A 22,532-nucleotide genomic window follows, 5' to 3' on the forward strand; every position below is an offset into this window, starting at 1 on the left:
GCTCCACGCACCTGGGACACTGATCGGACAGGGACCACCAGTAGCAAAACTGTAAACTAGCTGTCCTAACTGATGGGAAAGGATCATCGTGGTCAAAGTGAGCCTTAGCTCACAGGTGCCAAAGATAGGAAAGATCAAACAGCTGCTAGCACATTATCAGGTTTCATTGCCTTGATTAAAGAGATTTGGCTTCCACGTTACTGACGAAGTAATTTCACTACAAATGTAGACCACTTCCCTTCCCAAAATAAATTCATTCCAGTTGTAAAAATGAGATAAGATCATGTGTTCTTTTAAGACAAATGCATCCTTAACAGATACAATGTTTCCAAGCTTTTTAACCAGGTTATCAATTTTCCACTCTAATAATGTGTAGGGTAGCTTTTGCACATTTATTTGCCTTTCCTTTAGCTCAATACCTGGTTATAAAATATAGATTCTAACTCAGAGTTCCATGGCCGAGTCATCCATTCAAGTCACTTGAGGTATTTATTACATTTAGATTTCTGTACTTCTCAAATATTCTAAATCAGAAATGATCATGAATCCTTTCTTTCTTTTTTTTTTTTTTTTCTCTTCTTGGCCACAACGCACCGCGCAGCTTGTGGGATCCAGTTCCCCGACTAGGATTGAACCCAGCCCACGGCAGTGATAGCGCCACATCCTAACCACTAGGCCACCAAAGAAGTCCCATGAATCCTTATTTTTAAAAGCTCCCAGATATGGGGCTCACTAATACACCTAGAGTTTAGAAGCCACTGCCCTTAAAATTTTAAATGGTTATGAGCGTTAATTAAAACGGCCAATTTAAAGACAATTCAGACATGGTACACGCTAAAAGATCACTCCTATAAGTATACACCTCACTGCAAAAAGAGAAGCTGTCCTGGGTTTCAGGTTTATGGTTAATACACGGGAGGCCTACAGGCTCCAACAGGTGGGCCAGACTCTGTTGCATAAGTAAGGGAACCAGCTCCCCCTGGTGTTCAGTGTCCGTCATGACCGCCTGAGGGTGCTGAACAAGAGAAGTGCCAAGGTCAGGAACTTGCAAAATTTCGTTTTTCACGAACGAAAAACTCTCACGGCCAAATCACAATGACCACAGTGACTATGGATCTCCTAGAGGGGAAATGGGACAGCAAAACTGATACCCCAGAACACTTTATCTATAAAGGCTTTTAAAATATAGCTCACCCAAGGTTATGGGAAAAAAATACAAATTGTGGCCATGAATTTACATTATTTATCTACCTTTCCAGCAACTCAGGAAGAGAACAAGCACGCTGACCATCCTAGCAACTTACTCCCCTAGAATTCGACCCAAACTTTACCTTCTCTACACTGGGGACTCTCTTGCTAAGTCCCGACTTCACTGCGCATCTCCCAACTGTGTGAGAGCAGCAATGCCACCTTAACCTGTCTCTCAGCAGAAGCCTTGATCCTCCTCCCCACATCCTACTGGCTCTGCTTTCTAAATATATCCAGAACCTGACTGCCTTTGCCAACTCCGCCAGCAGCCCTGATCCGAGTCAATGTCATCTTCGCTCAATCACTGCAATCGTCTTCCAGCAGGTTTGCCCACTTCCGCTCTCGCCACACATGTACCCCAGCCCACCCTGGCCTTCGTTTTCCAGACAGAAGCCTTGCAACAATCCTTTTAAAGCATGAACGTACACGACCACATGCCTGAGCCTAGTACTTTCTGCCCGGCTCTCACTGCACCAGCTTTATTATTGTTCCTTGAAATCACACGCCTCAGGCCTTGGCATCTGTGGTTCCCTTTGCCTGGTCCCGCTTCCCTGAGATGTGCACATGACATGAGCCTTCAATTTGGTCCCCCCTCCCGCAAAAGTCACCCCCCTGAGGAGGCATGCCTGAATATCCTATCCAAAACAACACTTGATTCTACCCCTTTACTCTGATGTTATAAAAGTATTGTTTACTCACTTATTATCATTAAGGCATAGCAGTTTTTTGTTCACCGCTATATTCCCAAGGCTTTGAGCAGGGCCTGGCACATTGTAGGTGATGCTCCAAAAATACTGCTGAATGGATGAGTTAATGAGTGCCTCATTTTTCATTGACTTTTTCAAGAGCAAAAAAAAAAAAAAAATGGTACCTATTTACGATTACACTCAAGATTCTGGTGCTTCTATGAAGCAGCTGGATGGCCTGAAAGCACTGTGCTCAAAACCTGCTGGTCCCAGGCTCGCCCCGCACTCCGTACCCCTCCCTCTCCCCTGCCTGAGTGAGCCAGAGCCCCCTAATCAGCTGCTCCTTTAACCCCGTCCTGTCTGCCCTCAGGCGACCTACATGCAGAGGAGAGGCCAAATCCAAAGCTGAACCCCAGGAGCTGTACGAACAAAGAAGAGAAGGGGAAATCTCTCCCAGCAGCCTCAGGAGCAGCGGATTAAATCTCCACAATCAACTTGATGTACCTGCATCTGGGGAATACCTGAATAGACAACGAATCATCCCAAAATTGAGGCGGTGGACTTTGGGAGCAACTGTAGACTTAGGGTTTGCTTTCTGCATCTAATTTGTTTCTGGTTTTATGTTTATCTTAGTTTAGTATTTAGAGTTTATTATCATAGGTAGATTTGTTTATTGATTTGGTTGCGCTCTTCCTTTTTTTTTATATTTCTATTTCTTTTTCCGTTTTCTCTTTTTGTGAGTGTGTATATGTATGCTTCTTTGTGTGATTTTGTCTGTATAGCTTTGCTTTTACCATTTGTCCTAGGGTTCTGTCTGTCCATTTTTTGTTTTGTTTTGGTTTTTTTTAGTATAGTGTTTAGTGCTTGTTATCATTGGTGGATTTGTTTTTTGGTTTGGTTGCTCTCTTCTTTCTTTTATTACTTTTTAATTTTTTTATTTTTAATAATTTTTAAACTTTTTTATTTTAATAACTTTATTTTATTTTTTTCTTTCTTTCTTTCTTTCTCCCTTTTCTTCTGAGCCGTGTGGCTGACGGGTCTTGGTGCTCTGGCCCCGTGTCAGGCCTGTGCCTCTGAGGCGGGAGAGCAGAGTTCAGGACACTGGTCCACCAGAGACCTCCCAGCGCCATGTAATATCAAACAGCGAAAGCTCTCCCAGAGATCTCCATCTCAACGCTAAGACCCAGCTCCACTCAATGACCAGCAAGCTACAGGGCTGGACACCCCATACCAAACAACTAGCAAGACAGGAACACAACCCCACCCATCAGCAGAGAGGCTGCCTAAAATCATAATAAGGTCACAGACACCCCAAAACACACCACCAGATGTGGTCCTGCCACCAGAAAGACAAGATCCAGCCTCATCCACCAGAACACAGGCACTAGTCCCCTCCACCAGGAAGCGTACACAACCCACTAAACCAACCTTACCCACTGGGGGCAGACACCAAAAACAACGGGAACTACAAACCTGCAGCCTGCGAAAAGAAGACCCCAAACACAGTAAGTTAAGCAAAATGAGAAGACAGAGAAACACACAGCAGATGAAGGAGCAAGGTAAAAACCCACCAGACCTAACAAATGAAGAGGAAATAGGCAGTCTACCTGAAAAAGAATTCAGAGTAGTGACAGTAAAGATGATCCAAAATCTTGGAGATCCAAAATCTTGGAAATAGAATGGAGAAAATACAAGAAATGTTTAACAAGGACCTAGAAGAACTAAGGAGCAAACAAACAATGATGAACAACACAATAAGTGAAATTAAAAATTCTCTACAAGGAATCAATAGCAGAATAACTGAGGCAGAAGAACAGATAAGTGACTTGGAAGATAAAATAGTGGAAATAGCTACCGCAGAGCAGAGTAAAGAAAAAAGAATGAAAAGAATTGAGGACAATCTCAAGCCAGAAGGGAGTGGCATGATATACTTAAAGAGATGAAAGGGAAGAACCTACAACCAAGATTACTCTACCCAGCAAGAATCTCATTCAGATTCGATGGAGAAATCAAAAGCTTTACAGACAAGCAAAAGCTAAGAGAATTCAGCACCACCAAACCAGCTCTACAACAAATGCTAAAGGAACTTCTCTAAGTGGGAAACACAAGAGAAGAAAAGGACCTACAAACACAAACCCAAAACAATTAAGAAAATGGTAATAGGAACATACATATCAATAATTACCTTAAACGTGAATGGGTTAAATGCTCCAACCAAAAGACACAGGCTTGCTGAATGGATACAAAAACAAGACCCATATATATGCTGTCTACAAGAGACCCACTTCAGACCTAGGGACACATACAGACTGAAAGTGAGGGGATGGAAAAAGATATTCCATGCAAGTGGAAATCAAAAGAAAGCTGGAGTAGCAATACTCATATCAGATAAAATAGATTTTAAAATAAAGAATGTTACAAGAGACAAGGAAGGACACTACGTTATGATCAAGGGATCAATCCAAGAAGAAGATATAACAATTATAAATATATATGCACCCAACATAGGAGCACCTCAATACATAAGGCAACTGCTAACAGCTCTAAAAGAGGAAATCGACAGTAACACAGTAATAGTGGGGGACTTTAACACCTCACTTACACCAATGGACAGATCATCCAGACAGAAAATTAATAAGGAAACACAAGCTTTAAATGGCACAATAGACCAGATAGATTTAATTGGTATTTATAGGACATTCCATCCAAAAACAGCAGATTACACTTGCTTCTCAAGTGTGCACGGAACATTCTCCAGGATAGATCACATCTTGGGTCACAAATCAAGCCTCAGTAAATTTAAGAAAATTGAAATCATATCAAGCATCTTTTCTGACCACAACGCTATGAGATTAGAAATCAATTACAGGGGAAAAAACCATAAAAAACACAAACACATGGAGGCTAAACAATATGTTATTAAATAACCAAGAGATCACTGAAGAAAGCAAAGAGGAAATCAAAAAATAGCTAGAGACAAATGACAATGAAAACACGATGATCCAAAACCTATGGGATGCAGCAAAAGCAGTTCTAAGAGGGAAGTTTATAGCTATACAAGCCTACCTCAAGAAACAAGAAAAATCTCAAATAAACAATCTAACCTTACACCTAAAGGAACTAGAGAAGAACAAACAAAACCCAAAGTTAGCAGAAGGAAAGAAATCATAAAGATCAGAGCAGAAATAAATGAAATAGAAACAAAGAAAACAATAGCAAAGATCAATAAAACTAAAAGCTGGTTCTTTGAGAAGATAAACAAAATTGATAAACCATTAGCTAGACTCATCAAGAAAAAGAGGGAGAGGACTCAAATCAATACAATTAGAAATGAAAAAGGAGAAGTTACAACAGACACCACAGAAATACACAGCATCCTAAGCGAATACTACAAGCAACTCTATGCCAATAAAATGGACAACCTGGAAGAAATGGACAAATTCTTAGAAAGGTATAACCTTCCAAGACTGAACCAGGAAGAAATAGAAAATATGAACAGACCAATCACAAGGAATGAAGTTGAAACTGTGATTAAAAATCTTCCAACAAACAAAAGTCCAGGACCAGATGGCTTCACAGGTGAATTCTATCAAACATTTAGAGAAAAGCTAACAGCCATCCTTCTCAAACTCTTCCAAAAAAATTGCAGAGGAAGGAAAACTCACAGACTCATTCCACAAGGCCACCATCACCCTGATTCCAAAACCAGACAGATACTACAAAAAAAGAAAATTACAGACCAGTATCACTGATGAACATAGATGCAAAAATCCTCAACAAAATACTAGCAAACAGAATCCAACAACACATTAAAAGGATCATACACCATGATCAAGTGGGATTTATCCCAGAGATGCAAGGATTCTTCAATATATGCAAATCAATCAATGTAATACACCATATTAAGAAATTGAAGAATAAAAACCATATGATCATCTCAATAGATGCAGAAAAAGCTTTCGACAAAATTCAACACCGATTTATGATAAAAACTCTCCAGAAAGTGGGCATAGAGGGAACCTACTTCAACATAATAAAGGCCATATATGACAAACCCAGAGCAAACATCATTCTCAATGGTGAAAAACTGAAAGCATTTCCTCTAAGATCAGAAACAAGACAAGGATGTCCACTCTCACCACTTTTATTCAACATAGTTCTGGAAGTCCTACCCATGGCAATCAGAGAAGAAAAAGAAATAAAAGGAATACAAATTGCAAAAGAAGAAGTAAAACTGTCAGTGTTTGCAGATGACACGATACTATACATAGAGAATCCTAAAGATGCTACCAGAAAAGTACTAGAGCTAATCAATGAATTTGGTAAAGTTGCAGGATACAAAATTAATGCACAGAAATCTCTTGCATTCCTATACACTAATGATGAAAAATCTGAAAGAAAAATTAAGGAAACACTCCCATTTACCACTGCAACAAAAAGAATAAAATACCTAGGAATAAACCTACCTAGGGAGACAAAACACCTGTATGCAGAAAACTATAAGACACTGATGAAAGAAATTAAAGATGATACAAACAGATGGAGAGATATACCGTGTTCTTGGATTGGAAGAATCAATACTGTGAAAATGACTATACTACCCCCAAAGCAATCTACAGATTCAATGCAGTCCCTATCAAACTACCAATGGCATTTTTTACATAACTAGAACAAAAAATTTCACAATTTGTATGGAGACACAAAAGACCCCGAATAGCCAAAGCAATCTTGAGGGAAAAAAACGGAGCTGAAGGAATCAGACTCCCTGACTTCAGACTATACTACAAAGCTACAGTAATCAAGACAATATGGTACGGGCACAAAAACAGAAATATAGATCAATGGAACAGGATAGAAAGCCCAGAGATAAATCTACGCACTTATCGTCAACTAATCTATGACAAAGGAGGCAAGGATATACAGTGGAGAAAAGACAGTCTCTTCAATAAGTGGTGCTGGGAAAACTGCACAGCTACATGTAAAAGAATGAAATTAGGATGCTCCCTAACACCATACACAAAAATAAACTCAAAAGGGATTAGAGACCTAAACGTAAGACTGGACACTATATAACTCTTAGAGGAAGACATAGGAAGAACACTCTTTGACATAAATCACAGCAAGATCTTTTTTGATCCACCTCCTAGAGTAATGGAAATAAAAACAAAAATAAACAAATGGGACCTAATGAAACTTAAAAGCTTTTGCACATCAAAGGAAACCATAAACAAGACGAAAAGACAACCCTCAGAATGGGAGAAAATATTTGCAAATGAATCATTGGACAAAGGATTAATCTCCAAAATATATAAACAGCTCATGCAGCTCAATATTAAAAAAACAAACAACCCAATCCAAAAATGGGCAGAAGACCTAAATAGACATTTCTCCAAAGAAGACATAAAGATGGCCAAGAAGCACATGAAAAGCTGCCCAACATCACTAATTATTAGAGAAATGCAAATCAAAACTACAATGAGGTATCACCTCACACCAGTCAGAATGGGCATCATCAGAAAATCTACAAACAACAAATGCTGGAGAGGGTATGGAGAAAAGGGAACCCTCTTGCACTGTTGGTGGGAATGTAAATTGATACAGCCACTATGGAGAACAGTATGGAGGTTCCTTAAAGAACTAAAAATAGAATTACCATATGAGCCAGCAATCCCACTACTGGGCGTATACCCCGAGAAAACCGTAATTCAAAAAGACACAAGCACCCCAATGTTCACTGCAGCACTATTTACAATAGCCAGGTCATGGAAGCAACCTAAATGTCCATCAACAGATGAATGGATAAAGAAGATGTGGCAATGGAATATTACTCAGCCATAAAAAGAAACGAAATTGAATTATTTGTAGTGAGGTGGATGGACCTAGAGTCTGTCATACAGAGTAGTCAGAAAAAGAAAAACAAATACCATATGCTAACACATATATATGGAATCTAAAAAAAGAAAAGGTTATGAAGAACCTAGGGGCAGGACAAGAATAATGATGCAGATGTACACAACGGACTTGAGGACATGGGGAGGGGGAAGGGTAAGCTGGGACGAAGTGAGAGAGTGGCATGGACATATATACACTACCAAATGTAAAATGGATAGCTAGTGGGAAGCAGCCGCATAGCACAGGGAGATCAGCTCAGTGCTTCGTGGCCACCTAGAGGGGTGGGATAGGGAGGGTGGGAGGGAGACGCAAGAGGGAGGAGATATGGGGATATATGTATATGTAGAGCTGATTCACTTTGTTATATAGCAGACACTAATACACCATTGTAAAGCAATTATACTCCAATAAAGATGTTTAAAAAAAAAAAAAAAAAAAGCCCTGCTGGTCCAGGGACTTCCCTGGTGGCGCAGTGGTTAAGAATCCGCCTGCCAATGCAGGGGACATGGGTTCGAGCCCTGGTCCAAGAAGATCCCACATGCCACGGAGCAACTAAGCCCGTGCACCACAACTGCTGAGCCTGCGCTCTAAAGCCCATGAGCCACAACTACTGAGCCCACATGCCACAGCTACTGAAGCCCGCGCACCTAGAGCCCGTGCTCCATAACAAGAGAAGCCACCACGATGAGAAGCCGGTGCACCACAATGAAGAGTGGCCCCCGCTCGCCGCAAGTGGAGAAAGCCCCGCACAGCAACGAAGACCCAACGCAGCCAAAAATGAATTAAACTAAATAAATAAATTTGTTAAAAAAAAACCCTGCTGGTCCAACATCTGAGATGGGTCTCAAAGGGCAGTAAGGTCCTATATGGGCAGGTCAGCTCTGAGGAAGAAAACATAAATCCATCAGAGACTAAACAAACAGTGGGAAGAAATCACCACTAGGGTAGGTACGTCAGTCTTCCGTATCTGCTGGTTCCACATCTGAGGAGCCAACCGAGGACTGAAAACTTTTGGAAAAAAAAAACTTCCAGAAAGTTCCAAAAAGCAAAACTTGAATTTCCCACACTCCTGGCAACTATTTAAATAGCATTTACATTGTACTTACAACTATTTATATTGTATCCGGTATTATAAGTGATCTATGGATGATTTAAGGTATACTGGAGGATGTGCATAGGTAATATACAAATACTACACCATCTTATATCAGGGACTTGAGCATCCACAGATTTTGGTACTGGGGGAAGGGGCAGGTCCTGGAACCAATCCTCCTGCAGATACAGGGAGACTGAATGCGAACGGAATGCTGTGAGTTTGAACATACTGCTGGTGTGGAATTTGTTTTAACTTAACCTATTTTCCAGTAGACTTTTTTGTCATGATGCCTCCCCCCTCACCCGCACCAGACCGCACACAGTTTGTGGGATCTTAGTTCCCTGGCCCGGGCCCTTGGCGGCAAAAGCACGGAGTCCTAACCACTGGACCGCCAGGGAATTCCCTCACGATGCTTTTTTTTTTTTTCCCAGTGGCTCAACTGGTAGCAAGTGCTTTTCTATATATTGAGTCTCTTTTTTTTTTTTTTTGGTGCTAAAGCAAAGCACTGTGATTTCTCTGACTTTGAGCAACCCCAGATGGTCCAACTTGAATAGAAAAGAGGTTGAAAGAAAGTTTAATCTTATAAGCTCTTCTATAAACAATGTGAAAAAAAATTGGTTAGGTGTCTGGCTTGTGGTATTTTACTTCTTATGAGGTCATAAAGCACGGTGACAACAGAGCAGAACCTGAAATTGGGGAGATCTGGTCCCATTTCTGCCATTGGCGTAACTAACTACACAAGAGTTTACTTCGCTACTGCGGGCTTGTTTGCACATTAACACTTCCCAACTTTGCTTTCCAAAAATGGAAAGGACGCACCAGGCCCTTGGCAATGGGAGGAGAGAGTAAAAAACCATCTGCCACAGGGAATAACTCCAAGACCCCAGAGCAAATCTACAGGGAATCCAGAGGCCCTTACAGTGTTCCCCACCTTTCAGCCTGAATGTACACACTGTCCAAAGACCCCGTGACCTTTTCCTTTCAAAAGCCTCACTCCCTTGTTACTTCAGCTTCATAGGGACATCTTTCCATGCAGACTAGAAATCGGTCCTCATTGAGCTCCGCCCTGTCCAATACAGCAGCCAGGACCCGTGGGACCTGTTGACCACTTGAAATGCGGCCAATGGGAACTGAGAGGCGCTGCCCCAGTAAAATACACGCGGAATTTGAAGACTTAGTAGGTGAAAATAATGTGAAGTTCTCAGATAAGTCAGAGAAAGACTAATGCTGTATGACATCACATACACGTGGGCTTTACAAGAGCAGAACTGATACAAATAGGGAAGAGAATGGTGGTTATCAGGGGCTAGGGGAGGGCGAACAAGAGCGAAGCGGTGTAAGGATCCAAATTCGCAACTAGTTGATAAATAAATCCTGGAGATTAGTGCACAGTACAGTGATGACACAGATAACAATACCGTATTTATAAACATCAAACCTGCCAGAAGACTAGGTCTTAGTTATTCCCAGACACACACACACACACACACACACACACACACACACACGCAAGGAATGCAAAATATGTAAGTCTTATACCCATCACCCGTTGGTAATATTCTGGACGTACTGGAGTACGCAGAATACATGATTACATTAATTTCACCTGCTTCTCTCTGCACGCTCTCACGGGGCTCCTAGAAACATGCCCTGACACAGTGGCTTGTGTTACACCGGCCGGAGCCGCTCTGATCACCCATCGGAACCGAGGCAAGGAATGAGGTTAAGGCTCCACAGGCCTCGGCACCGCTGGGTCCGCGCGGATGCACTCACGGCTCTGCGCCCGCGCCCCTCGCCCGCCGGCCTCCAGCCCCGCCTGCGGCCCACGTGGCTGCGCTGCGCTCGGTTGTCCGGTCCCGCAGCAGGGAGGCCCGCTGCGCCCCTCGGTCCGGTCGGTCCGGACGGGGGAGCCCCGGGCGGAAGCTGCCGGGCGCTTCCTGCGGGAGAGAGGGAGGAGGAGGGAGAGAGGGAGGAGGGGGGTCGGGGGACCGGGATGGGAGCGCGCTCCTTCGCGCGCGGGCATCTCTGCTGCGGGGCAGGCATCTCTGCTGCGGGGCGGGGGCCGCGCTTGGCCTCCCGCTTTAGTCTCTGCGGCCTGAACTGAAAAAGTAACCCTTCCCTTGACCCGAGAGACACTGCTGAGTCCCTGGGCGCCACCGTGAACGCTCCAGATTCAGTCTTCTAGAATGGTGTTCACCCGTGGAAAATTACTCTCTTTACTCCCGAATACCTTGTTCCTCCAGCATTTGCAGAGCAAAAGCTGCGTAGGTTTCTGTTTGTCACTAAGTGAAAATCATTCTTAAAAACTACAAAGATTTACCTACAGTGTATAAATTTGGTTGCAGGAAACAAATTATCTTTTGTAATTTAACCCTAAGAAATGTTCCAAAAGTAAATGCAATGCAGTAATTGGTTATACACACTTCAGTGATGATTTCTAAATTAGTGCCCATGACCTAAAACTTCTGCTGGTCCAACTTGTGACAAGAGTGAATGATTTGTTTCAATAGACCTTTTTCCTGGTCTCACAGTGCAGAGGCGGTGCAAACAGGCTTCTATCTTGACCAAATAACTGTAACCCCCAAATGACACACACAGCCAAATCTGAGTTCTTTTAGGCTTGTAACTAACGCCGACCACAGGACTAAACCTGTGCTTACCCTGCAGGAAAAGGAAAGGAAACTGAACAGGAGTGGAGAAGAGCTAAAGCACACGACTCCAGGAAGACACACAACCCGCAATACAATCCATCAAAGTCCATGCTGCACTGGGTTCGCTCTGCAGTATCAGAATGACCAAGCGTCTGCCCTCCAGTTAGTTTTAACGGCAAACCACCATTTTCTAAATGACTCAGGAAGGTTTAATTGAGTAGGAGAGTGAATGGAAGAGAAACCGTTGATTCGGTTCTAAAATGTGCTTTAAATCATACTGCAATAAATAATAACAGTGAAAGGATTTAGGCGTCGACGTTAAAAAATTACCTTTAGTTTCACCCTCAAGATTAAAGGAGAAGTGGGAACTCTGCTCAGCATGCAGTCATGTGATTTGCTCTAATTTCTAGATTTCCGGGAGACGCGGATGCAGCTGAGGCAGGCTCTCAGGTCTGAGGTCTTCGCCCTGTTCCCTACGGTGGGAATCCAGCCCATGTTCCCAGCCAGACAGGCTGTGGTGGGCATTCCTGGCACACCCACGGGGAACCCCACCCGACACTCTCCCTCAAAGAAACAATACGACAGAAAAAGTGCAACACTCACAACGGTAAGGACCAGTATGTAAGAGGGAAGAACAAACCTGACTCCACACTGGATCTGTATCTTTCACTTTAACCTTCCTGCTCTACAGCTTTTGCTCCAATTTAAGAATGTTGCCTAGAGCCTGAAATATACAGAAGAGCCCATTCTCAAGGCTCTGACCTTTAAGGGTGTAACACTTTTTCATTCATATACAGAGGAAAAGCTGCAGAACAGAATAACATTTATCTTGTTGGAGGTTTACAGGAACATGGTGACCTGACCTACATGGACAGCTGCAAGAACAAAGGATTCTGACACCAAGAAGTTTGCAACAACCAACCACGCCCCTGCCCCTTTTGGTATAAAAGCAGCCTGAATTCTAACTCCTTTGGGACACTAGTCCACCATCTTCTCGGTCTGCTGGCTTTCTGAGTAAGGTCACCATTCCTTGCCCCCAAAACTCGCCTCCCGACTTACTGGCCTGCTGTGCGGCCAGCGGTACAACCTTGGACTCGGTAACAACTACAGCAAATTATCTGCAAGACCCCTCACAAAGGGCTCTCTCTGTGAAAGCTGAGAACTGCAATGTCCCCACAAGCATCCAAGGCTGGCGTAGTGCAAGTACCACGGGCATTTTCACTGGAAAATGTTCTTGAGAGGAGGTCATAGTTTAAGCTGCTAGAACTGAAGCGAGCTGCTGCTTCTTTCAGGGATGAGCTAACAGTCAGCAAAGGAAAAGAAGAGGTAAGGCAGTGCCCAAGGGCGGAAAAGTCTGCAGAACAGCAGAGGGGTGTGAATGGAGAAAGTGACGTGGCCCGGTCAGCAGACCCGGAGCACCTCTTTCTAAAAACCACCAGAAATCCTCCTCTGGAAATTATGTTCCTTGGAAATCCTTTCTCAGGATGGGGAGAGCTATTTTTACAGGATTTGTTACTTACTAGTTACTGCTGGCCCTAGCTCTCTCAGGAGACATAAATGTATCTGAAGAATGGAAATGTTGTGCTTGCTGCCACAGACCAGGCTACTAAGACAGAAGAGAAAGAGTTTCGAGTTTTTATCATTGTAAATGAGCCTCAGTTCGAAGTTCCAGTGCTTTAAAAAAAAATTCCACTCTGTTACTTTGACACAGCGCAGAATCAGTGTTAACAGTTTATTCCAATGCAGTACAGTACTCCACCCAAATGAAAGCATAAAGTGCAAGTGTTTACTCCTATTTGAAGGTTCTTATTTCTGAAGAACAGCAAGGCATTTTGTTATCCACTCTCTCCATTCCTTAAAGGCTTCCACAGGTTTGGGCAAACTCAGAGGATCCTCACGGCTACGTTCCGGAGTAACGGTAGGTGTGTCAGTGGACTCGGCATCAACCCACCTCACCAGCGCCTTGAAAAACACGTTCATCTTTTAACAAATCCCAGCAAAACAGACTTCGGCAAGAGAAAAACATTAGCTTCCAAATCAAGTTATCTACATCGGTGACTTATGCTACCCCACGGAGATGTTCCATTTGATAAAGATGGTCATGAAGGTGAGACCATGCTTGTCAAAGGGCATGCACCAGAAACACACCAGCTGTGAGCACACAGGACAGTCATGAGGATGCACAGGAGAGAAGATTAGAAAGAATTACACTTAGTCCTCACAGTTTTTTGAAGGTGGGAGGATAATTATTTTCTTTTCTCAACTTGCTAAGTGTTCCACAAGGCATTATACCGTGGTTGTAATTTGACGGGGATATGTATACACCTGTCAAGTGTACACATAGGCATGGCACATATACATATGTGAAGACACACATGTAGACATGGACTGCAGTCGCTATGTTTGCGGACACGCATTCACTTGCACATCGAGATTACTTTCCCTCCTTCTTAAAATCACGCCTTCCTCCTAATGAATATCATACCCTTGTCCCATATGTGGAAAGATAAATCACTTCCACATATTCATAGTTTTGGGGGTTTTTTAAATGTAAATTTATTATTATTATTTTAAAAATTTATTTATTTATTTATTTATGGCTGTGTTGGGTCTTCATTGCTGTGTGCAGGCTTTCTCTAGTTGCGGCGAGCAGGGGCTACTCTTCATTGTGGTGCATGGGCTTCTCATTGCGGTGGCTTCTCTTGTTGTGGAGCACGGGCTGCAGGCGCGCAGGCTCTAGAGCGCAGGCTCAGTAGTTGTGGCTCACGGGCTTAGTTGCTCCACGGCATGTGGGATCTTCCCGGGCCAGGGCTGGAACCCGTGTCCCCTGCATTGGCAGGCGGATTCTTAACCACTGCGCTACCAGGGAAGTCCCTTCATAGAATTTTTAAACATGAACTTTGCCTCGCTTATCAATATTTATTCTGCTCTGCGAAGTCAAGCTCTCTGGCCCTAAATGAACGGGAGACACAGAAACCTCTTCCACCATTTCTCATTGAATTTTAAGTGTAAGGCAAGTCAAAGTTTTTAAGAAAGATATTTCTTTGCGTTTTTTTTTAAACCACAGCTTCCTGCTTACCTTTGCACTAATTTCCTCTGATAAATCACCTCCAGAGAAGGGCCTAATAGAAAATGGTAGTTTGCTACTTAAATAACCACTTCCCCCTTTATGGCTTCCCCCACTTACTTTGTATCTGTCTTTAAGGTGGAAGCCGATAGCACTCTGCAACTTGCGTAAACAGATAGGGCAAAGGTCGAGGGGACGCTGGTCAGCTTCTTCCAAGTGGTTGGAGCCTTGCATCAGGCATGCGAGCCACTGGCAGTGCCGAAGTCCAAAGATATGTCCAATCTCATGGGTTAAAGTCTGCAAGACATTCACATGGAGGCTTACAGCGCCACGGTCATCGGCAACAAGGTACACCCCCTTCTTTTGCATGCTCTTCCAAGAAACCAATTCACAGGAATGAGCTCCCTTACCATCACCACCAAAACCTCAGTCTGCCCAAAGACTTAGACCCTCATTTCCCTGAATGTCTTACTGCCTTCCTCTCTGGGCTTCATTACTTCCCCACCAGGGCTTCTCCACCTCGACACCACTCACACGTTGGACAGGATCATTCCTTGGCGGGGGCGGGGTGTCTTGAGCACGGTAGGGTGTTGAGCAGCAGCCCTGGCCTCTACCCACTAGATGCCAGTAGCATGCCCTCCCCCGCTGTGACCACCAGAAATGTCTCCAGACACGGCCAAATATTGCCTGGGTGGCAAAATCACCCCTGGTTGAGACCACTGCTCTGGACCAGAGGGGTGCTTGCTAACATTTAGATTCTGAGGCCCTTCCCCCAGAGATGCCGAGTTGGTAGGTAGGAGGGGAGGAGCTTGAACTGCATGTTAACAAGCACAGTAATGCAGGGAACGTACAGCTGACCCTTGACCAAGCGGGGGTGGGGCACCGACCCCCCTGCAGTCGAGAACCTGCTCTGGCTTTCCGGTCAGCCCTCTGCCTCCGCAGTTCCGCGGGCCCTTGCGGTAGGGCAGTACCTATGGCTCCAGTGAGAAACACCACACGGCCGCGGACCCGTGCAGTTCACAGCCAGGTCGCTTAAGGGTCGGCTGTACTCTGAAACCGTCATTCCATCAGCTGTCGTTCTCTACCCCGACACACAGCAGCGGTGAACGCGGAGAAGCCCGGCTGGCTACGAAGAAGGGGGGAAACGAGGAGACAGGCTTTCCACAGAGCGGGGCAGGGGCAGCCACGAGGAACCAGCAGCTGCAGCAGGCGGCCCGGAGCCCAAGGGCAAGGCCGTTCCCCGCCAGGGGCCGGAGCGCAGGGGTCCCGCAGGCCCCCGGGAGTTAGCCCGACTTGACGAGCACGGCGTCCCTACCCGCCCAGAATTCTGGAATTAAGCTAACGGTCAGGAGACGGGTACAGCCAAGGCCGCGTGTAACTAACAGGACAAAAAACTGTCACAGATACTGTACATTTCAGTATGAAGGTACCGTTTACATTCTGGTTTTATTGGTAACTTCAGTCCAGCAATATCCACCAGAAGTAAACAAATGACACAAACTCATTTATGAAACCACCTTAAGGACCGCGGATACGTTAAGTTCAGGGGATCGAGATCTCTTAAAACAACACTCCTGGGGGACGGTTTGAACGGCTCACCTTACAGGACCGAAGCAGCAGAACACTAGTCACTTCAGGAACGTAATAATTATCAAAAACTGAGTAGTCACTTGAAGATTTCTTCTGCAGCTTCTTCAGTTTGCCTTCGTAGTGTGAGCTGTAAAAATCACTGCCGTACCTGGCAAAGCTGAATATCCCCACACCTAGGAAAAGAGGACAAACAATGACAGAATAAGAGGAAGATTCCTGAAGAAAAGACTAAAAAAGAGCCCGCTCGGGCACCTGGCTGGGGAGTGCCCATCGGTCCCAGTGAGTGCCCGCAGCCCCACTAAGCTCGGCTAAGGTTTGCCCAGACAAAGGAAACTTCTGCCCCAGATTTCCCGATCAGAATCTTCCACTATCCAATCTGCTCTGCTCTGTAAAACTCAATGATCTTGACGTCAAATTCTTGAGAAATTGTAAGTTCCAGAGAGTTTTTTTCCCCACAAAAGAAGTCACTTTTGGGGGAATTCCCTGGCGGTCCAGTGGTTAGGACTCTGCGCTTTCACTGCCGTGGGCCTGGGTTCAATTCCTAGTTGGGGAACTAAGATCCCGCAAGCCAAGTGGCAAAAAAAAAAAAAAAAAGAAGTCATTTTCTTAAATAGCCCAAATCAAGTACTCCAAAAGGAGCGACAGAGTGACTGAACTGCAGGCTCATGACCTCACTCTGGAAGATCACGATAAACAGATCTCGGTGCCGTGCATGTCACTGAGGGTCCCGTCTTTCCCTTGTGCCCTGCTATACAGGAAGACATCCGGCCACTGCCCCACTGCCTTGGTGACCATGTCTGGACCCTGCCTTCAGACAGAAGAACCTCCCCTGTCCTCCCCCACTTGTAAACACAGCACAACTCTCTCTGCAGCTGTGCCGGTGACCAGAACAAACACCCCTGTAACTGACTTCCTGTGACACCTAGGCTAGTTTCAACCATCTCTGCCCAGAGAACAGACTGACACACCACTCATTCTAAAGGGCACTGACTGCTTTATAATTCCACTTGTTTACATTGTCGCTTTCATGTATGCCTCTTTCAGTTGCTCTTCGAAAGTAGTAGGGAACATTTGTGTTAAGGAAGTGAACTCATAGTAAGTTTGTCCAACCTAATTTGATTCAAAAAGAATGCACCTCACCCCACCTTGGTATTTGAGATTTAGGGGAAGAGAGCATTCTGGAAGTTAAGAAAAAAAACTAAACCTACTCACGTCACAAGTGACCTCCTCTGACCAAACAAGCGTGGGTGTATTTCACTATAATACCTTCAGCAAGAACATTTTTTTCTTCTAATAATCCTACCAACAGATTATTTCCTTTGGTAATTAAATATTTCTCAATTTTAAAATACCAATCTTTATAAACTTGGAGAGAATGAAGTCACTTGTAGTAGGATACTGTCTCACTGCACGGCAGATCAACCCTGCTCTCCTACTACATCTTCTCTTACGTCACACAATATTTAAGAAACTTACTGAGAAAAAAAAAAGAAATAGAAACATTTGGGGGGAGTGCTTCCTGACCGCCTCAAACGCGTAAGATATATTAGTTAACAATATCTAGATAAACACATTGTTTAAAAATTTTTTTAATGGTTCCATCTTTATCAGGTTAATAATAAAAGGGGAAATAAAGATTGAGCTCATATAAATTTCTGATAGAAAACTCGTACAGAAACTCAGGGGGGCAGCAGTGACCCAAGTCTGCGAGAGTGTGTGTTAGTAAGGTCATGGGGGCAGGGGGTCTGGCGCTGTAAGAATGTAAATGGAGAGTGAGGATGAAGGGCTGGGAGAGGATGAAGGGCTGGGAGGGAAGAAGAGGCTCCACGGCCCCCTGGGCCCCCACCTCGGATGAACGGGGAGGAGAGGAGTGTCTCTACTAGGAAGAAACATTTGTTAGCGAGAGCTCCCACCCCAGCAAACCCTGGGGCTGATGTAACAGCCAGTCTATAACCTCTGTACTCATACAGGCCCTGGTACTTGCTCCCCATCCCTAGAACGCTAATGGACAATCATGCCCCTTAGTTTACTGGACTTTTCCCCTTCAAACCTGTTTTAGATCCTGGGGGATAAGGATAGAAAAATAAGAGCAAAAACAGAAGGGTGGGGAGAAGGCAAAAAAAAAACCACAAAATAGGCAAAAATATGATTTGCTTCTGGATCCTTTCCCACCCCCAGTGTTATCAAGCGGGTTCACAATGAGTCAAAGTTTATTTTACTTCAAGTCAAAGACTGAAATTGACCATAAATAAAATAACAAAATGTCCTGAGACACTGGATATGAAGCACACTTGTAAATCAGTCTACAGCTACCTCATCTGTGCAAGATTACTAAAAGAGCTGAAAAACAATTAGCAAGATTTTCGTTTATATTAATGACAATTCAAATATCCTTAACTTATTTAGTTCTCCTTGCCACTGAATTACCTACATTTACCACCTGTTGTGCTGAACGCCTATATATGTGCCAGGCATATGTACACACTTCTTACGGATCAGCACTCTTATGTAAATTATCTCAAACTGACAATGTGAAATAGGTATTATTAGCTTCAAGGTCACACAGGCACTGAACGGCCAACCTGTGGAGAAACCCAGATCAAAGAGGTCTATCAACAGCATCCTTCCCTTTACGGCAGGATGCCGCACCAGAAATACTATACAGTCTTAAGTATCAAAATTGTAATTGGTTGGAATTTTTTCCCTCTTTCAAAATCTTCAAATTGTCTCAAGTTGAGGAAGTGTCTACCAACAATGTCAAAAAGGAATACCATCTGTCAAAGAGGCCTGTCCAAAGACAAAATTCCAGGAGTCTCTTGGGTAAAGATCGATCATTGTTATTCCCACAACACAAAAGGCATCTTCAGGTTTCTTCTTTTTTAAGAACTTCAGGATCTGCCCTATATAAAAAGAAACGCGCGTGTGATATATATATACACACATATACGTATAGCTCAATTCACGTCGTAAAGCTGTTTAATTCACCTGCGTGAATCTGTAGGTTCTGCGTGTTATCATTGATTCTAAAGGAGCACCTCGTTGCAGAGACAGGCACCGGTTCGAGGAGTTTCACCGTCAAGCCATAGAAAAACGCTTCACAGTAGCCCTTGAGCCATTTCACATATTCTTCACTGATACTTCTCGTGTTTCCTAGCAATCCTATAATATGGAAGAAAATTTAAAGACAGACTATGAGATGATTAAAATAGCCTCTACCTCAGTCTAGAATTAGAAATTTGGAATTAGACACAAACCAACTGTAAATTTTCAATACACCTTTATCGTTCACTGAGGTGAATACGAATTAGAAAGAAACAAAACATCCTCTTTTAAGGCAGTTTGGCTACAAAACTTCCACCTTGGGAATGAACGTCAAAAATGATTATAAAAACTGCCCGCTTGAATGAGATCGACAAGCCAAACTATCCCTGGCAACAGCACCATTGCAAAACCAAACCAAAGCCAATATATACCAATGCACTGTATATAAATACTGTGCTTCTGTGGAGAAGGCGTCTTTCTGTAAGGATCGTTGAAAAACTCTTCAAAGTCTTGGGGAGCCTCAGGATGGGAGGTTATCCAGTCTGACTGTGAATGCAAAGTAATGGGTCCAAAGAGATCACTGTCTGGCCGGAAGGCTTCCTCCATCAGACGCTTTTCCCCAGCATCTAACTTCTCATACTGTGACACAAGCGCTGGGTTCTTTGAGATGAGAGCTGTCTTTAGTGTGTGTTCAGAGTGCCGTACTGTTTGCATCTACCAGAAAGACACAAGAAGTCAAATGTAAAATGCATATCCACACTGGTGACTTTAATCAATGTACATCCTCCACAGACATCTTTTATTTCTCCCTAGCATGGAATGACTGATTGATTGCCAATGCCTTGGAGTGATCACTCCAAATTACTGTTTGCTTTGCCCATTTCTAATCAATTTCTTGGGGGAGGGTCTCTGAAAGAGTGAAAAGACAACCATGAAATTCATTCCTCCATCTCTTAGGGAAGCTGCTCCTATTATAAAACCTAGTGGTAACCATAAGACACGACCTGATTTCCCATTTCCTTCTGCCATTTGGGTAACAATATTATGAACTGACTCATTAGGGCCACGTGAAAAATACTCATCCTTTCCAGTGTGACTCAAAGATGCTCACGACCAAATGGAAAGAGAACTAATGTAAATCTTGCCGTTTCTGTAACTTAACTGCGGGCTGATAATATATCTCAGCCACTGAAGTTCATCGTCTCCGGGTCGTGTCACCCTGAGGAAGACACCAGGTGACTAAAAGCCAGACCCACCGTGACAGGCCTCTTCCATTCACATCGCGTGCCTGCGCAGAGATTTCATCCTTCCCTTGGAACGGGTCAGACAGCTGTTCCACCGCGAGGCGTTGTGAGTGAGGAAAGGAAAAAACTGGACGTCACTGTCTGGAGCTATCATATTTTCTAATTATCTACATTTCCTCCACTTTAACGATAGACAATTGCTGGGAAAGTTTAAGCGAATGGCTGTCCTGGCTGGACATCTCAACTCTGGAGTTCCAGAGTGTGGAAGAAATCCCCCAAACGAAGCTCTCTCTCGTCAAAGCTCTCCTACGAGCAGAGGCTCGTCCTCACTGCTCCACAATGGGCCGAAATGCGACTTCTCCTCCAGGACAACGTCCTGTCGTTCCACCCACCTTCAGGGAGAGGACGGCCCCCTCTCAAGTTTCTGTCTCACAAGGACCGGCATGTCCGGGCCTGGGAGGGAGCGCGTGGCGCCTCCACCCTAACAGTAAAAAAGCGGTGTCAAAGGTCAGGAGGCCTCCTTCGGCCTCCCAGGTGGGAGTCACTTCGGGGGATGGGGGCCCGAGAGCTGCCGGCGCGCCGGGACCGGAACCGGACGGCCACCCCCGCCGGGTGTCCATAGCAACTCGCTCCTTGGGCTCGGCCCCGCGCCAGCGCGACCCGGCCCGGTAGGGGGCGGCCTGGGGGATCCCCGGGGACTCTCGCTTCGTCTTTTCCACCCAAGGAAGCCTGGCCTGGCTCTCCCGAGACACACCCGCCCCCGCCGTCCTCCCCGCTTCCGCCACGGCTGCTCCTCCCACATCTTCCTCCCCACCGACCGCGACCGTCCCCATCCTCTACCAGCCGGCCGCCCGGCCAGGAGGCCCCAGCCCGGAGGCTCCAGCCCGGCCCCGCCAACCCCACCCCGCCAGCCTCACCCCGTCACCCTCACCCCGTCACCGTCATCCCGCCGGGCGTCGACACCACCCGCCCTGCGCCGTCCCCTGCGCCCGACGCCGTGCCCCGCCTCCTTGCGCGACGCCACGCCCCACCGTAGCACGCACGCTCCGTTATGCCCCGCCCCTTGACGCCCTGTCACTGCCCCGCGCTCCATGCCCCGCCCCTGCCGCGCTCCGCGCCCAGCCGTCGCGCTCCGCGTCCGGCCGTCGCGCCCCACGCCCTGCCCACCCGCCCCACGCTGCGCTCTACGCCCCGCCTGGCCGCGCGAGGCAGTCTCGGGGGCGCGGGGCTCGAGTCCTAGTGGCGGCCGTGGCCCCAGGTTCTCGAGCGAAGCGCGGTCACGAGGGGGCCACGAGGCGCTGAGATCAGCCCCGCGCTCGGCCTTTCCGCCCTGCCCTCCGGGGGCGCCGCTCTCCTGGGCGCCGCTCCCCGGCCGCGCCCGCGCCGCGGGGTCAGCTGCTCGTGCACGTGCTCGGCTGGCCGTGGGTGTGAGCAGAGCCCTCGGCGTGACAGAGTCCACCGGCGCGGAAGCGAGTCCGCGGCGGCCGCAGGTGGACTCACGGCCCGGCGCGGGGATGCGCCCACTGGCGGGCGGCGCGGAGGGGGCGTCCGGGACACGCGGCTCGGCGGCGCTTCTCTTCTCCCGGGATGCGCCCGCTGGTGTCTCCAGGCGCTGGAGACGGGCTGGGAAGTAGGAGAGGCGCCCGCGGGCGGTAGGACTGAAGCAGCTCTGCGGCCTCTGTGTGCGGGACGAGAGGGGACAGCTGCGATCCCGAAGGCCCCCTTCAGCCCTGGGAGGTCGCGGGATCGAAGCGGAGGATCCCTCATCTCATCCGTGTGCTACCCCTTCGTGCGGCCAGCGCTCATCTCAACGTCGGGACGCGTGGACGGTCTGGCTGGTCAAGGCCACCGAGTGCTGCCAAGGAGACAGCGCCGCACCATCAGCGTCCCCCTCCCCGCCTCCCACTCGCTCCTTTCTGTCCAGCTCCCGTCATTCTTCCCCAGGTTCGCACCGCGCTCACCAGCCCCTCTGTCCTGACGGCTTCCTAGGAAGGAACCTGGGGAACACCTGGCCCT

At 46.1% G+C, this 22,532-nt stretch overlaps 2 protein-coding genes across 11 annotated transcripts in view; both read right to left on the minus strand.

The window, feature by feature from the left end:
* The window catches only part of ARSG (arylsulfatase G), a 118,082-nt gene extending 107,223 nt beyond the window's left edge, over window positions 1-10,859 (minus strand). The window contains exon 1 of one of the 4 annotated variants that reach the window (XM_057536961.1): window positions 10,529-10,859. The gene's annotated coding sequence lies outside the window, so the exon portion shown is untranslated. The remainder of the gene's footprint in view (window positions 1-10,528) is intronic. The other 3 variants (XM_057536960.1, XM_007185565.3, XM_007185566.3) reach the window with 3 other exon arrangements.
* Window positions 10,860-13,291: 2,432 nt separating this feature from the next.
* Window positions 13,292-21,572, minus strand: AMZ2 (archaelysin family metallopeptidase 2). Of its 7 annotated transcripts, none has more exons than XM_057536678.1 (8): window positions 21,448-21,572; window positions 20,529-20,602; window positions 19,704-19,986; window positions 19,216-19,389; window positions 19,002-19,130; window positions 16,240-16,403; window positions 14,761-14,937; window positions 13,292-13,535 (listed from the first exon to the last, which is right to left on the minus strand). In XM_057536678.1, exons 3-8 carry the CDS (start codon window positions 19,984-19,986, stop codon window positions 13,380-13,382), a joined length of 1,083 nt encoding a protein of 360 aa, XP_057392661.1. In that variant the 5' UTR covers window positions 20,529-20,602; window positions 21,448-21,572; the 3' UTR covers window positions 13,292-13,379. The 7 variants fall into 7 exon arrangements, with proteins under 7 accessions (XP_057392661.1, XP_057392662.1, XP_007185623.1 ...); XM_057536679.1 differs by having other exon boundaries at window positions 21,434-21,514; XM_007185561.2 differs by lacking the exon at window positions 21,448-21,572 and adding an exon at window positions 21,357-21,426.
* Window positions 21,573-22,532: the final 960 nt, after the last annotated feature.

Source organism: Balaenoptera acutorostrata, chromosome 20 (assembly GCF_949987535.1).
Source record: "Balaenoptera acutorostrata chromosome 20, mBalAcu1.1, whole genome shotgun sequence".
Lineage (NCBI taxonomy): Eukaryota > Metazoa > Chordata > Mammalia > Artiodactyla > Balaenopteridae > Balaenoptera > Balaenoptera acutorostrata.

Coding starts and splice junctions, on each gene's coding strand:
- AMZ2 (XM_057536678.1), bottom strand. CDS start 19,986: ATGCAAACAGTACGGCACTCTGAACACACACTAAAGACAGCTCTCATC. Junction 19,390..19,703: donor TATTTATATACAGTGCATTG/GTATATATTGGC, acceptor TCCATATTATAG/GATTGCTAGGAAACACGAGA. Junction 14,938..16,239: donor TGCTGCTTCGGTCCTGTAAG/GTGAGCCGTTCA, acceptor AATGTCTTGCAG/ACTTTAACCCATGAGATTGG.